The sequence below is a fragment of the Aedes albopictus genome, chromosome 1 (genome assembly GCF_035046485.1).
Source record: "Aedes albopictus strain Foshan chromosome 1, AalbF5, whole genome shotgun sequence".
NCBI classification, from domain to species: Eukaryota; Metazoa; Arthropoda; class Insecta; order Diptera; family Culicidae; genus Aedes; species Aedes albopictus.
Window position 1 is genome coordinate 133523235 of NC_085136.1, and position 15540 is coordinate 133538774.

A 15540-nucleotide genomic window follows, 5' to 3' on the forward strand; every position below is an offset into this window, starting at 1 on the left:
TGGCGGTAGCCAATTCTGATATTTACAGAAAGAAATGCTGTAGAAGTCCGCTGCTAAGGTCGTTTACAATTGTTCAAAAATCGTAGGCAACGTGCCACTATTTTGAGGAGAGGTAGCAGTGATCAAATCAACTTCATTTGGGACAGGTCCAGAAACTTCAATCATCCAGGTAGACGGTGTTTCCTTCAACCAAATGGGTCATCGGCCGGGTTCTCTTTCCCGGCTACATGCTGCCATGAATGTCCAAATGTTGTAGTCTGAATACTGGAAGCACGATTGGCGATGAATGTTTTCCACGTATTTGGTGGAGCTCTCAACCAGTGCAAAACAACGGTTGAATCCGACCAGAAAAATGATTGAACGTTGTCCAGTGCCAGAGCCTTGACAACGGTCTGATGCAGACGTGCAGCTTCTCTGGCTGTACAAAGCTCTAATCTCGGTATTGTCAGCCGCTTAAGTGGTGCAACACGAGACTTGGCTGAAAGAAGTTCTATGCGGACGTTCCCGTAACGATCGACGGAGCGAACGTATAGGCAAGCTCCGTACGCAAATTCCGAGGCGTCGGCGAAGCAGTGGAACTGTACGTTGACGAAATCCGTAATAAAGGCAAATCTTGAGATGCTGTATTCGGCCAACTTGTCTAAACAGCGATAGAAAATTATCCATTTCTGCTCCAACTGTGATGGCACCGGGGCATCCTATCCGGATTGCAGTAAAGCCAGCTCCTGCATGATTATCTTGGCAGTCACCACTACAGGAGCAATCAATCCAAGTGGATCAAACAGCTTGGCAATTGAAGATAAAATCTTCCTCCTAGTCCATGTTTCTTCATGATCGTCCGTGCTAAACAGGAACCGAAGTTGATCAGCTTTCGGCTCCCAAGTAATCCCAAGGGTTTTGATCCTTTCGTCGGGGTGCAATTCAAAGATTATGGAAAGATTTGTTCCCAACTGATCTTCGGGAACTCCAGCCAAGACTTCTGGACGATTTGAGCACCACTTTCGTATTGGGAATCCTCCTTTCGCCATCAACGACGTTAATTCCTCGCGCAGACCGATTGCTTCCTCCACGCACGTGGCCCCTCCGATGTAGTCGTCCGTGTAAAAATCCTTTTCCAACGCAGCGCTTGCTGGGGAGCCCTCCGGGCCTTCATCGACAGCTAACTGTTTTAGAGCACGGGTTACCAAAAATGACGATGGTTTCAGCCCGTACGTCACGGTAAGCAACTCGTAGCTGTCAATTGGTTCATCTTTGGAGAAGCGAAAAAAATATTCGAAGCCGAAGAGTGTCGTTGTTGTCCTGCCGAACCTGCCTGTACATTTTCTCCACATCTCCCACAAGTGCCACTTCGTGCTAGCGAAAGCGAATAAGCAGATTCAAAAGATCGCCCTGAATTACAGGCCTCTTCAGTAGTACGTCGTTGAGAGAGTAGCCGTTGTCCGTTTGCGCCGACGCATCGAAGACGACGCGCACCTTGGTTGTTGTGCTTGCTTCTTTGAGTACCGCGTGATGTGGCAAGTAGAAAACCTTCCGTTGAACCGTTCCTGTAGCTTCTGCTTGTAATTCCGCTTCCGATATCCTCCTTATGTGTCCTTATTCCAGGTATTGAATGCGTGATATCGATCCTTCATGGTAGAGTTCCTTTCCAAACGGTTTTCCAGTTTCTGGTATCTATCCAGCGTTGAAGCCTCCGAATTAGTGTAGAATTAGCTATAAGTTAAAATACACATTAATAAAAACAAAAAAAAACCTCCGAATTGCCCAACATCCGTTCGAAGCCGAAATGCTTCGGCAACTTTACTGAGCCCTCGAATGAGTACGCTTAAAGTCCTCTTCACAATCCTGCTCTTCCTTCGACCATGCCGGTTGATCGTCACAGCTTTCCACCTTCCAGAACCATTCCAGCAATTCTTCCAGATTTCCGACCGTAGTTCCCCCGTACTGATCGCGTACCTTTACCACCACCGTGGACAGAAACACGCTTTAACCTACGCTTCCCTGCTTTGTTCCAATGCTATACGATCCAGTCGACCCATTTTCCTTGGTTTGCCTTTGATTATCTTCCACTGATTCCGTTACAACATGCATCCTTGTTGCATTATTCTTCCTTGTTGCGTTGCCGGCCGGAGTATTGCCCTCGGAGTCGTTGCTACCGCTGTTGGATTGGAACCCGGGATGAATGAGGGAGTTATGCTTCTTTCCGCACCTCCTGCAGCTGAACTTCGAACTGCAATCCCGAACCCAGTGACCGGACTTGAAACACTTGCTGCACAACCGCTTGCTGTTGACAAAGTCCAATTTCTCCTTCAGCCCGAAACTCTGGAACTTCGAACACTTCACCAAATAATGCTGCTCGCCGCAGCATTGACACATAGGATCACTTCTCCCACTTTCCATTGACGCATGTACTGCTAACCGTTCACGTTTCACGAACACCTTCGGCTGTACGCTGATGGCCTTTCTACAGTTTGATTGTACAGCATCCAAAACCCTCGTCCGCTTCTCCAAAAAGTCCACCAACGCAGTGAAAGTTGGATCCCGTAGTGATGCCGCGTGGTCCTCCCATAGTTGCAAAGTGTGATTATCTAGCTTTGAGCACATCCAATGCACAATCATCGCTCCCCAATGTTCGGTTTTTTCGCCCAGCTGCTTTGATATCTTCAGTCGTTGATCGAATTCGTCCACCCGTGAATCCGCACCGCCGATTCCTTATCAATTTTCGGAAACTCCATGAGTGCCTGAAGATTCCGTTTCTTCAACAGATACTCATTTGAATACCGCTTCGTGATAGTATCCCATGGTATGGCGTAGTTGTCGTTAGTGATTGTTAGCGACTCGATCAACTTGGCCGCCTCCCCTTTCAAGGCAGATTTCAAATAATGAAATTTCTGCACATCGCTGAGCTCCACTGAGTCATGAATGAGCGAGACGAAGGTGGACTTGAATGACAGCCACCCTTTGTAATCCTCATCAAAGTCAGGAGACGATATTTGAGGCAAGCGAACCCCCGTGTGCATTCCCAATGCACTAGTGTTCCGAATGGAATTATCCAAATTTGGTACTGGTTGGGCAGGTACCAATTTTCCCAGCAAAGCAGCACGAATCTCATAATACTGATTTTCGAATACTGCGTACGCATTATTCGTATCCTGCTCAAGCTCACCCTCGCACGCTATGTCCAAAGGGAAGTATTATGAAAAGTGAATGTACCTCAAATTTTATTCGCTAGAACCGTATTTTTGGACCTCTAGATTCAGAATATGTGTGATTTAAAATAATCCATCTTGGGTTTTTTTTTTCATACATTTTTATATGGGATGAAATTAACCTTAAAATGACTTTTTTCGCCATTTGCATGGGAAAATGGGTAAAACATCAAAAAAATCGAAAAACCCAAGAGAACATATTTTAAACCGCACAGATTCTGAAACTAGAGGTCCAAACCTACGATTCTATGAAATAACATTTGAGGTACATTCGATTTTCATAATACTTCCATTTGGACATAGCGTGCCTCGTTATCCAACTCGCAAATTTCTTCTTGCAGCTCGTTGAATTCTTCCCAAGATACCTCTAACTTGTCCAGCCTTGACTGAACGTGCCCATACTGTGTGTCCGGATTATAACCCTCCAGAAACTGCATATGCCGACGCAGAGCCGCAAAAAAGCGCTCACGTTTCTTGAGTTTGTCTTTAATTCCCCCAGCCATACCCACACTATCAGATCAGCAGTCGCGAAGCAATCCACGGACCGAGAAAGAGAAACCAAAGAAGTACCTCCGGTAACGCTATGGAGTCAATGGACAGTCACTCACCTGTGACCTGTCCAAGCCAGGCCTTGTATCAAATACAAAAAACTCCAAGCTCCGATATCCAAAAATACTCCGGCCCCCGTGACCAACTACCGTTTACGCTGCTGATCTTGTCGTTTGTGCTCAGCCAAAATTATCAAGCGAAGTAGCTGTAGCCTGTCTACAACAGGCCTTGATCAAATAAAATATTTCGCCTCACACCGCCCAAATATAGCCCAAATATGCGATTAAAATTGCAGTGCTAATCGCACTCCAATCCCGAATCGTCAATCCAAAAATTTCGCTTACCGCCTCTCGTCTTTGCCAAACTTTCTGTGTTGCAATATATGCCGATCCGTATTGGTACCACTGAGGCCTGTCGACAATAGCCCTTGTATAACGTATATCACAGGAACCAAAATGTAAACACCGGCGTTGATGTGTACCGCGCTGCAGTAGTGGTAATCCGAGCAGTCACGTGGTCCAACCGAATCCAACCGATGATGTCGAAGATCACTGCCGATCGTATATCACCTCACCGTCGTATTCGAGGAATACTACCACGCCGTCCTCTCTGGGGCACAAGTATCCAGTGCACAACAGCAGTGTCGATCCAACCCACCGCGATAGCTGACCACAGTTGTCTATTATACACTGCACCGTCGTCGCAGCAAGACGTTGATTGATGATTTCGGACCTCGCAGGAAAGGAGAAAAGGAATCCCAGTAGCACCACACAACGGTTTAAAGAAGCAGGAACACCACTCACCTGTGGCCTAATGCAATGATGATAAAAGACGTTGAAATGATTCACCACAAAGAACAGCCAACCAATATGGATCCGGTGCCGTCCAAAGTCCAAATTCCAAGCCACAATGGCCCAATTGTCCTCAGAGCCAACGACCTTCCCAACTCAACCGCCGATCCTGGTCACGGCACCAAAAATGTTGAGGGATGCGGTTCATGGGTTGAGTTTACCTTCTCCGTTGTATCCAGGGTTCTACGCTGTGTTCCTCCACTTGTAGCGATATCCTTTCTTCTCAATTCCACTCCAATTAACTTCTGACACAAATAACTCCTTTCCAACTTTCTTTCCACTTCCACTAATCCCTTATTCCTTTTCAACAGTCCTTTCCGTTCACTAATAACTTGAAATAGTTTTACAAATTCACACAACTTTATTTCTCGAATAAAAACAGAACTTTATTCTTCAGTAAAACCTCGCGCGCGTGTACTTTGCCGTCTTTATTATTAGGCTATCGGTTGGCTACTAAATCTACTGTCCAGTTCATGTAGATACTGACCGTTTTCGTCTCACTTCGTGTGTTTTGTGTGTATTGTTCGTGTAATGGATACAATAGTATGTGAAGTTCATGTAATTTAGTGTACTTGTGGTTATGTGTACACGGTAAAAAATCTGCACTGTGATATGAACGGAATGGCGCTTGAAATCGCACTACTGTTTAATCAGTTTGTTATCAATTAAATATCATTCGAAAAATAACATCCAATGCCTCTTCAATCTTAATTGAACTTCACTTCAATTTGTTGTTGACAATGTTTTGAATTGGAATCTAGAATTGAAAAAAAAGTGCTCTTCGCACCCAGATTCGATACCAGGACCTTGAGATTTACGATCATCTGTTTACCACTACACTTCTTCACACCTGTTAGAGAGGTACGATTCGAAGCGAAACACTTTCTACCACCTGTCATCTATATTTACTTTCATACCCAAAACAGTCATAATCAAATCAACAGCTTTTCACTTTGGATCGTACTGGTTTGTACATTAGTGCGAATTGAAGTGATTTTTAGTTGATTTCTCCGATGGGTTTGTTTTGGTTCTCAAATCAACACTGACAGCAGTGCGATTTCAAAGGAAAAGCCTTTCTGATCATGCTGATTGGGATGTTGAATGGTTAAGGGATTTTTCCCTTACATTGAGCGTGCAGAATTTTTACCGTGTATAACAGTAACGTTAGGGTAGTACAATTTCTAACTTTTTGCATGTTTAGTTTAAGTAGGATTTCAAATTAGAATATTAACAAATTACTAACAACTAACACCTGGGTTGTGAGTGTTACGTTTTTGTTAGAAAAATAAAAGAAAATCAATTTCTACAAAGGATTAACATCCTTGGAGATGAACCAGCCTCGGGCTGGAAATCTCCCTAATAAAGTTAATAATAAGGATTAACATATATCACGACACATAGAACCTGATAAATGCATAAACAAGAGACATCAATTAACACAACACAAAACACGACCCAGCCAACACAAAGTCGTATATGATGTTGAATAGGATGCTAAAGTGGAGTCCAAATACGTACGTGCTTCCATTTAACCGCGTGTAAAGTGTACGCATATCGCCTCCACTTTGGCATCCTATTCGTCATCATATGCGATCGTGTGTTGACTGGAGAATGTGCCCAGTTATCCAAGTGGATAGCTCCTTCCGATCACGGGATGATGAGGTTCCATTAATTGGTTTGGGTTCATCAGTCGTCCTGGAATTATGTTTTTATTGGCAATATGCCTTTTAATTGACAGTCATTGCTTTGATTTTGTCTAGGAAAACTAATCCTAATCGGGCTTCTCATTTCGGGTTTCGATACTTGAGCTCAATAACTTGAAGTCCGTGGCAGGTACTTGACCGCTGCCCGAAATAGCCTGAAAATTGGCAATCCAGATAGGATTGCATTTCATGAGCCTCTATTCGGTCAGAACCCTATAAATGTACATTTAGTTGAGGGGACTATTTAAAAGTTAACATGAAACATATAACAAAAAGAACGCGCGAATATGAAACATGTAACAAATTAAACAATTAATCTGTCTTATTGAAGTAAAATATTTTTACCCGTAACATTTTAACACCAAATAGCTATTCCGAATGCAAAGTGCAGTTTTTGCTTGGACAAGTCTTGTCTATCACAAGTTTGTCCGAGTACAGTTGGTAACTCTTCTTTGTGCTACGTTTACTGCAAGTTTGTCTATTTCATCGTTTCTGGAGACCGTATTCCAGTTTCGACCGAACTATTGCATTTCCAACTTTAGGCAGCGATTCTTGGTTGGAAAGACTTATTTGATTGGTAGCATTTAAGCAAGCTTATACTCTACTTGGCGTTCGTTTTGACTGTCTCAATGTTTTTTTCTCTGGCTCAGTGTCCTATAGATGATGTACCCTAGGTGTTTATATGTGTTTTGTAGCTCGGTTTGTTCTCCTCAGTGTGACTCTGTCAGGTAGTCTTCTGAAGTTAATTGCTGCACATTTTGCTGGAAGTATTCGAAGTTTCTTCTCATTAATTTTCTTAGCAAGCTTTCACAACAAGCGGTTGGATTTACGAACTGCTTCGTATCTTTCTCCTATGACGACAACAGCAAAGTGTTGTGATAGCATTACTTCTTCCTCTTGAAGTTGGTGTAGATCAGCTGTATACAAGTTAAACAAAAGCTATGAAAAAAAGGCATTCTTGTGGTACCTTTGCTTACCATCGTTTCCACGACTGTTTCTGCTGCCGTGATCACGGCACGTTTCTCTTTCAGGTATTTAAAAATCGATCTCCTTATGTCCTCCGGTATGACAGCGTCGCCGAGCGTATCCAGGAGTATCTGTCCATCGACCCAAAAGCTTTACTTACGTCCAGGAATATACATACACAGCATTTAAAAAAAAAAGACACTACACCGTCTGCAGCCAGAGGCTGCACAGACTGAACATTACACTAACACGAGACAACGGTTTATTTTGTTCTATTTTATCGTGTTAAAAAATTAGTTCACGCTGCTTATCGTTGAGTGCTCTAGATGTTTCACAAATTTTTACCCCTGTTCGTAAAAATTGCAATCAAATATACAGACAAACAGCATTTAAGATGATTTGCCTTTGATGAGTTTTTTCACTACCTTTCCTTTGAGCAATATCTTTCTCCAATACCCAGTACTCAATTTGACCGAAGTTATTTCAATACACCTTTCCTGATACACCTGTTCGTACAGTTTTTTTTTTTCTTCAACGGATGTTCAAATCCCCCGAAAAACTCCGTCATCAATCGTCTAAAAATCGTCCCGAAAGCAACCCGGTGAACCAATTGCCCCAGTTGTTTCTTTTGGCTTCCTTTCCGGTTTTCATCCCACCATGCCAAGCCGAGGAAATAACTCACAATCTTCCCCCGACATGACAGGAAGATTCTGAAACAAATTGCAAATGAACTCGGTTTTCCCGCCGCCGCCGCTGCCACCGTCCGTCATCATGAGCTATGTGTACTAAATCAAATTTTGTGCTGAAAAGTTCCTTCCCATTCCACACCGCATGGCACTTCTGTTCCGGTCTTCGTCATTCTGTACGACACAAGTGGCCCCGAACTTGACCAGAAAAAAAAAGTCGTAAAAACTGTCAATCAATATGCATATTGAACGAGAAAGATAAAACTCCACTCAAACTAATCAACCGAATGGGGAACTGGGAACAGCCGGACGTAAGTACGAACGAACGAACGAACGGTCATCCTTCCGACAAGGTAAACTTTGTTTCTTCTTTTAGCTTGCCGTCTACTGGGAAACAGGAGAAACCGAAGCCGAATGTTCTCGTTTTGCAAAGATGTTTGCTCTCTGTGGCAGGGACAAGATTGCCAAGATTGTTCGCTCAATTATTCATGATTGTGGGTATATTGGGGAAGGTTTCTGTACAGGTAGAATTAGGTGGAGGTCTCGTCTGGTGACCATGCTTGTATTTTTTTTCTGGCATCTCATGTTAGAATTGGAGCCATTCATGTGGATGTGGTATGTGCACCTAGAACATTTCTTTTCAAAAGTTCAATACAGTACACTAACTAGTTACAAGCAGTTTGAAGCTACACGGCATCATCATCAAAACTGTTCGATTAGGAACTTTCACTCAATTACTAACTAACTATGTATCATGTACCACTCTGAAGTGAGAATTAGTCTCTAACGCAGCGGGGAGGTAACGCCAGTAAGGAACTATATGGTGAGCCTACTTGATTATAAGATGGCCCTTCAGTCTTAGTGCAGTGGTTTCCATAGGACAAGGTAAATTCCAAAGCACATCGGGTTGGTCCCTGTGGTGGCTCCAAGGAGGAACATATTGTTGGCTCCTCCTAAAAGACAATGTGGGCGCTGAGTCTAAATGTTGTGACTCATTAGAAGCAGTAGGATGGTACCTAATGGATAACAGAGTGGTGTCTTGTAGGCATCATGTGACTCCTACAAATCCAAGCTTTAAAGATGAATCTTACACACTCAAACAATATTCGCAGGATCGGCTTTTATCGCAGAGTCGACTACTCAGCAAACTCGTAAACTGAAATCTAAGTAAAAATGACGTTTATTAGCTGATTTTCAGCAAAATAGTTACCGAAGCTTAGAAATGAACTGTCAAAGTTGTTGAGATCTCAGAAATAATATTGTTTGCACTCGGCTGTGCGAATGTCGACGAAAGTTTGAAAAAAATGCTGAGATCCCGGAAGGTGAAATAAAGTGTGTAAGGTAAATTGGAGTGATCCCTTACGAACCTTATGGAACACGGTTGATCGCTGGAAGACTGATTTCTCCTAACTTTTTCCCGAGATGTGCCCTGGAATTCCTCGGAAAAAAATATTACAGGATCTTGGATTCAAGAAATCTGAAGTCGTTTACAGTGGTGATCCATTTTTTTAAAGATTTAGAATATTCTTCGGGATATCCTCTAAAAATTCTCCCGGAAACTTCTTTAGGAGTTCCCTAAGGAAATTCTCTAGACGGTGTTCCAGGAATTCCTTTTTCTCCATGAATTCTTCTAGGAGTTACTACGGAATTTCCTTGAACAGTTCCTTCAGACATTCCTCTAGGAGTTCCTATAAGAGTTATTCCAGTAATGTGTCTAGGTGTTTCTCCAGGCTTTCCTCTGGGCGGTACTTCGGGAATGCCCCCAAGAGTTCCAATAAGATATTGTTAAGGAATTCCTCCTGGAATTCCTCATGGACTTCGCGCAAGAATTCCTCTAGGAGCTTCGGGAATTTCTCTAGGAATTCTTCCGGGAGTTCCTCAGAGAGTTCCTCTTGGAAATCCTCTAAGCGGTCCCCCGGGAATTCTTCTAGGAGTTTCAACGGGGTTTTTCACTAGGGGTTCCTCCGGGAGCTCCTCTAGGAGTTCCCCATAAAGTTTCTCTAGTTTCTCTTCGAGCTCTTCCTCGATCTTTCCTCGGGGCGGTCCATAAGGAATTCCTTTTGGAGTTCGAATAGAAATCTTTTTTCAAGGATTTCCTTCGGCAGTTCCTCTCTGGGAATCCCAATAGGAGTACCTCCAAGAATGCTTCCAGGAGTTTATCCGAAAATTCCTCTAGGTGATCTTTCGGTACTTGCCGTAGGGGATCCACTGTGGTTTCTTTCTAGGAGCTCCTACAGAGTTCTTCTAAGCGTTCCTTTGGAAATTCCTCCTGGGATTCGTTCGGAAAATTCGTTTTCTACATCAATTCCAGAGGACTCTTAGAGAAATTCCCGAACAAAGGTCTAAAGACATTCCGGGAGCAAATCCTAGTAAAACTTCACGGCTCCACTGAGTGAAATTTCAGGAGGAACCTTTAGAAGATTTTTCAGAGGAACTCTCAAAAGAATTCCCGGATGTAGTCCTAGGGGAATTCTTGAAGGAACTCCTGAAGGAGTTTCCTAACGAAGAAGAATGTCTGGGGGATCCGCAAGAGAAACTTATCGACGAGAATCCTCGTAAAATTCCTTAAGGTATTCTTACGGGAATTGCTCTGGAAATTTCTCCAGCAGTTCCTCCAGTTGCCCATCTTGGAGTTTCTTCTGGAATTCCTCTAGGAGTTTCTGATAGGGAGTTCCCTTTTGGGGTTATTTCATGAATTCCTCTAGGACTTCCCCCAAGATTTCCCCAAGGAGTTTTTTTTCGAGAATTCTTTCTGGTTTTACTACGAGAACTTTTCTAGGAGTTTCTTTGAGAATATTTCGAGGAGTTCCTCCTTTCTAGGAGTTCCTAGGAATTCCCCTTGGAATACCTCTCGAGAATTTCTCTAGAAGTTCCTCTAGGGAGTCCTTCCAGAAATTCTTCTGGGAATACCGGGAGTTTGTTCCGAGAAATCCACTATCAGGTTCTCCGGATGTTTCTCTAGGAATTCCCACGAGAGCTCTTAAATGAAGATTTTGTTTTGTGAAACTTTCCGTTTAAAAAGAATTGAAGGAATTCCAGAGAAATTCATGAAAACAAAAATCCAGAGGAGCTCCGGGAAATCTCAGAGGAACTTTTGATGTAATACCCGTACAAACTCCTATAGTAATACCCGGAGGAAGCTCTGCGTTGATTTTCTGAGCAGTTTCTGGTGAAAGTTATGAACGAAAAACCGCAAAATATCACGAAGGGGAAGACCTCTCTGTACATTCCAACGAAAACTTCTGGGAAGATTCGCAAAAGACCTCCCGTAGAAAGCCCTGAACTGTGGAGGGATTTCTCAAGAGAATTTCCTACGAAAGTTCCGGAAGTTTTGAAAGAACTGTTATGGGAAATCTTTTAGGCATTCTCACAGACGCTCCTGGAAGAATTTTCGGAAATACTTCTGAAAAGTTCCCGGAGGAACTTCTGAAGGAATTTCCGGTGAAACTCCTGAACGAATTCTCGAAAAAACTCAAAAAATAATGCCTTATAAACTACTAAGGAATTTCCTAGTGAGTGAGGAATAGGCCTTGGTCGACTTAAGAAAGAATTTTCACAGAAAGGAAAAAGACAAATTCTCTCTAAAACTTTTGAAAGAATTCTCTTTGGAACTTTTAAATTAATTTCCAGAACGAACTCTTAAAGAAATTTCTGGGCGAATAATCGAAGAATTTCCCAGTTGTCTGAGGAATGTCTAGAAGAATACTTGTATTAAGGAACTGCTGGTCCATCGTGGATTCCTCCGGGAATTCCTTCGAGGTTTGCTCCTGAAGTATCTTTGGTGATTCCTCTTAGAACACCTTTGAAGATTAATCCTGAAATTTCTTCTGACATTCCTCATAGAATTCCTCGAAGATTCCTGCAATTCCTTCGGGATTTCTTTCTTGAATTTCTCCGGTGATTTCTCCTAGAATTGCTTCTGATATTCCTCATTGAATTCTTCCAAGATGCCTGCAATTCCTTCGGGACTCCTTCTTGAATTTCTTTGTAGATTCCTCCTGGATTTCCTATGGGGATTCCTCCTGAAATTCCATCGGGGTTTCCTCTTGAAAAACCTTTGAAGATTCCGCTTAGAATTCTTTCGGAGATTCCTCCCGGAACTCTTTCGGATTTCTTCTTGGAATTCCTCTTCAAATTTCTTCGGAGATTTCTCCTAAAATTCGTTTGGGGACTCCTCCTAGAATTCTTTCAAGGATACCTTCTAGAATTCCTTCGGGAGTTTCTCCTGGGGGTTCTTCCTCCGAGGATTTCTCCTAACATTCTTTCGAGAATTTCTCCTGATACTCCATCGGGAATTACTTCAACAATTCCTTCAGGATTCATTCTTGGAATTCCTTTGGTGATTACAAATTCTTCGACAATTCCTCCTAGAACTCTCTTGGGTATTTCTTCTCTAATTCCTTCAGAAATTTTCCCTGGGTATTTTTCGTTGATTCCTTCTAGAAATTTTTTGGGAATTTTTTTGGGCATTTCCTTCGAAATTCCCACTTAAACTCTTTTGAGGATTCCTTGTAGAAATTCTCTTTCGATTCTTGCTTGAATTTCCTTGGAATTCCTTCTGCATATTTTTCGTTGATTCCTCCTATAAATCCTTAGGGAGTTCCTTCTCGAACTCCTTTAGAAATTCCCACAGGAATTCCTTCAGGGATTCCTCCTGGAATTTCTCTAGTCATTCCTGCTGTAATTCTCTTGGGATTCCCGCTTGAATTTATTTCGGGAATCCTCCCCATTTCTTCGGATATTTTGCTGGATTTACTTTCCGAAATTCCTCGAAAATTTTAATCAGGGTTTTCTTCAGAAGTTTCTGCAGGGATCTCTCTAAGAGATATTCTTGAACCATCTGAGATTCCTGCAGAAGTTTCTTCAGGTTTTCATACAGTTGTTCCTGCAGAGATTAGTCCAGAATTTTCTCCATGGATTCCTCCAGGATTTTCTTTAAGGCTTCTCTTGGAATTACTTCTGAGATTTTTCCTCGAAATCATTCATATGTAAGGGAGTTTTGCAACATGCACTACACTAAGGATCAAGGGCGTAGCCAGCTTTTCGGCCAGGGGGGGGGGGCGAGCACCCTTACACTGAAAACCGATTTGCAGTAACAAGGAGTTCAAATACTTCATCATTAAAAAAAAAAATAGAAGTGAAGTATGAAAAATGGGTGATTAACAGGAATGGTTCAATGGAAGAATCATATATGATTATAATCCTGAGGAATTCCTCAAGATATTGCTTCAGGAATTTCATGAATTTGAATTTATCCAGCAGATTCTCCAGAAATTTCTTTAATATTTTTCCAGGTTATTTTAATGTAGATATTCCAGCAGAAATTACCTTCGGAAAACTTGCAGTAATTCCGTTGAGAATACCTTCAGAAATTTCTTCAAAAATTCCTCCAGAAGTTTTATTACGAATTTTACCATGCATTCTTTTGAGAATTTCCCCAGTAATTCTTTACAAATATCATTCTTAATTCCACCAGAAATCCGTTTGAGAAGCTCCAGAAAATACTTTAAGAATTTATCTGCGAATTCTTTCAAAAATTTCATTCAAACTAAGAATAGAGGAATACCCTAAGAAATTTTTGGAGAAATTTCTTCGAAAAATCCTTTAATGAATTCCTTCGGAATTACCGGAAAAAAAATCTCTGAAAATTTCTAAAGGAATTCCTTCGGAAATTCCTGGAGGAATATCTTTGGAAGTTGCTAGAGGAATGCATTCAGAAATTTTCAAATGAATCAATTAAAAAATTATTTCAGGAATTCATTTCGAAACTCCTTGAGGTATTTCACCGGAAATTCCTTGACAAATTCTTCAGAAATTTCTTGAGAAATTCCTTCATTTCTAAAGCTTCTTGAGAAATTCCATAAGACGTCGAGAGTTCTTCTACGATTTCCTTTAGAAGATTCTTCGGGAATTCCTTGAGGAATTTCTTTGAAATAGATTTAGAATATTCCTTGAGGAACTCCTTCGGAGTTTTCTTCCGAAAATTCCTTGAAGAATACCTTCAAAAATTCTTGGAGGAATTCATCCGGAAATTTCTGTGAGAATTCCTTCCCAAATTCCTGAAGCAATTCTTTCGAAAATATTGAAAAAAATCCACTAAAAGTCTCATGAGATATCCCTTCTGAAATTTCATAAGGAATTTCTTTCAAAATCTTTCAAAACTTCCTTGAAAAAATATTTCGGAAATTCCTGAAGAAATGCTTTTTGTGATTTTTATTTCCTAGAGGAACTCATTCGGAAATTCTTTGAAGAATTCCTTTCAAAAAGCCTTGATAAGGAAAATTCGGAAATTGTTAAAGGAGTTCGTTTGGATTTTTTTTGACATATGTCTGAAATGTCTTATGGAATACCTTTGGAAATTTCGTGAGAAATTGTTTGATAAGTTCGTTGAGGAATTTTTTCGGTTTTTTTATAAATCTTTTTGAAATTCCTCAAGGAATTCCAGCGAAAGATCCTTGAGAAGTTTCTTCGGAAATTCCTCAAGAAATTCCTTCAAAAATGTATTGCGGAACTCCTACGAAAACTTGAGAAACTTCTTCAAACATTCCTTCAGAAACACGTTTGGGGATTATGTGAGAAAATCCTAAGGAAATTTTTTGAGGACAACCGTCAAAAATTTTTGGAGGAATTCATTCGGAAATTTTTGGAGGTATTTCAAGGCAAATCCATAAGAAATTTCTTTGGAAATTCCGGGAGGGATTTCTTTGGAAATTCGTAGAGGAATTCCTTCGGAAATGCAGGAGCAAATCCTTTGAAAATTCCAGGAGAAATTTCTTTGAAAATTCCTGGAGGAATTCCTACGGAAATTCCTGGACAAACTCCTCCGGAAACTCATGGAGGAATTCTTTGGGAAAATCCTGGAGGAATTCCCTCGGAAATTCTTGGAGGAATTCCTTCGTGAATTCGTAGAGGATTTCCTTCGGGAATTGCTGGAGGAATTCCTTCGGAAATACCTGGAGAAATTCCTTCCTGAAATTTATGGAGGAACTCCTTCGGAAATTCATGGAGGAATTCCTTCAGAAAATCCTTGAGCGATTCCTTCGCAAAAGTCCTGGAGGAATTCCTTCTGAAATTTATGGAGAAACTCCTTCGGAAATTCGTGAAGGAATTCCTGGAGAAATTCTTTCGAAAATTCCCGGTGGAATTCCTTCGGACATTCATGAAAGAATTCCTTCGGAAATTCCGGCAGGAAATCCTTTGAAAATTCCAGGTGAAATTCCATTGAAAATCCCAGGAGGAATTCCACCGGAAATTACTGCAGGAATTCCCTCGGAAATTCCTGGAGGAATTCCTTCGGAAATTGTTGGAAGATTTCCTTCGGAAATTCCTGAAGGAATTCCTTCGGAAATTTATGAAGGAATTCCTTCGGAAATTCCAGGAGGAATTCCTTCGGAAATTGCAGAAGGAATTTCTTTGAAAATTCCTGGAGGATCTCCTTTGAAAATTCCTGGAGGATTTCCTCCGGAAATTTCTGAAGAGATTCATCCGGAAATTCATGGAGGAATTTCTCAGGAAATTCCTGGAGGAATTCCTTTGAAAATTCGTGAAGGAATTTCTTCAGAAATTCATGAATGAATTC

The 15540-nt window shown here is 41.5% G+C and overlaps 2 protein-coding genes across 21 annotated transcripts in view; one reads left to right on the forward strand and one right to left on the reverse strand.

The window, feature by feature from the left end:
* LOC109422898 (disintegrin and metalloproteinase domain-containing protein unc-71) overlaps positions 1-15540 on the forward strand; it is a 1549374-nt gene that overhangs the window by 370295 nt on the left and 1163539 nt on the right. The gene's annotated exons all lie outside the window — the stretch shown is intronic.
* Positions 2661-8045, reverse strand: LOC134289488 (uncharacterized). The gene is made up of 2 exons (XM_062855366.1): positions 7958-8045; positions 2661-3172 (listed from the first exon to the last, which is right to left on the reverse strand). The coding sequence occupies exons 1-2, from the start codon at positions 8043-8045 to the stop codon at positions 2661-2663; spliced, it is 600 nt and encodes a 199-aa protein (XP_062711350.1).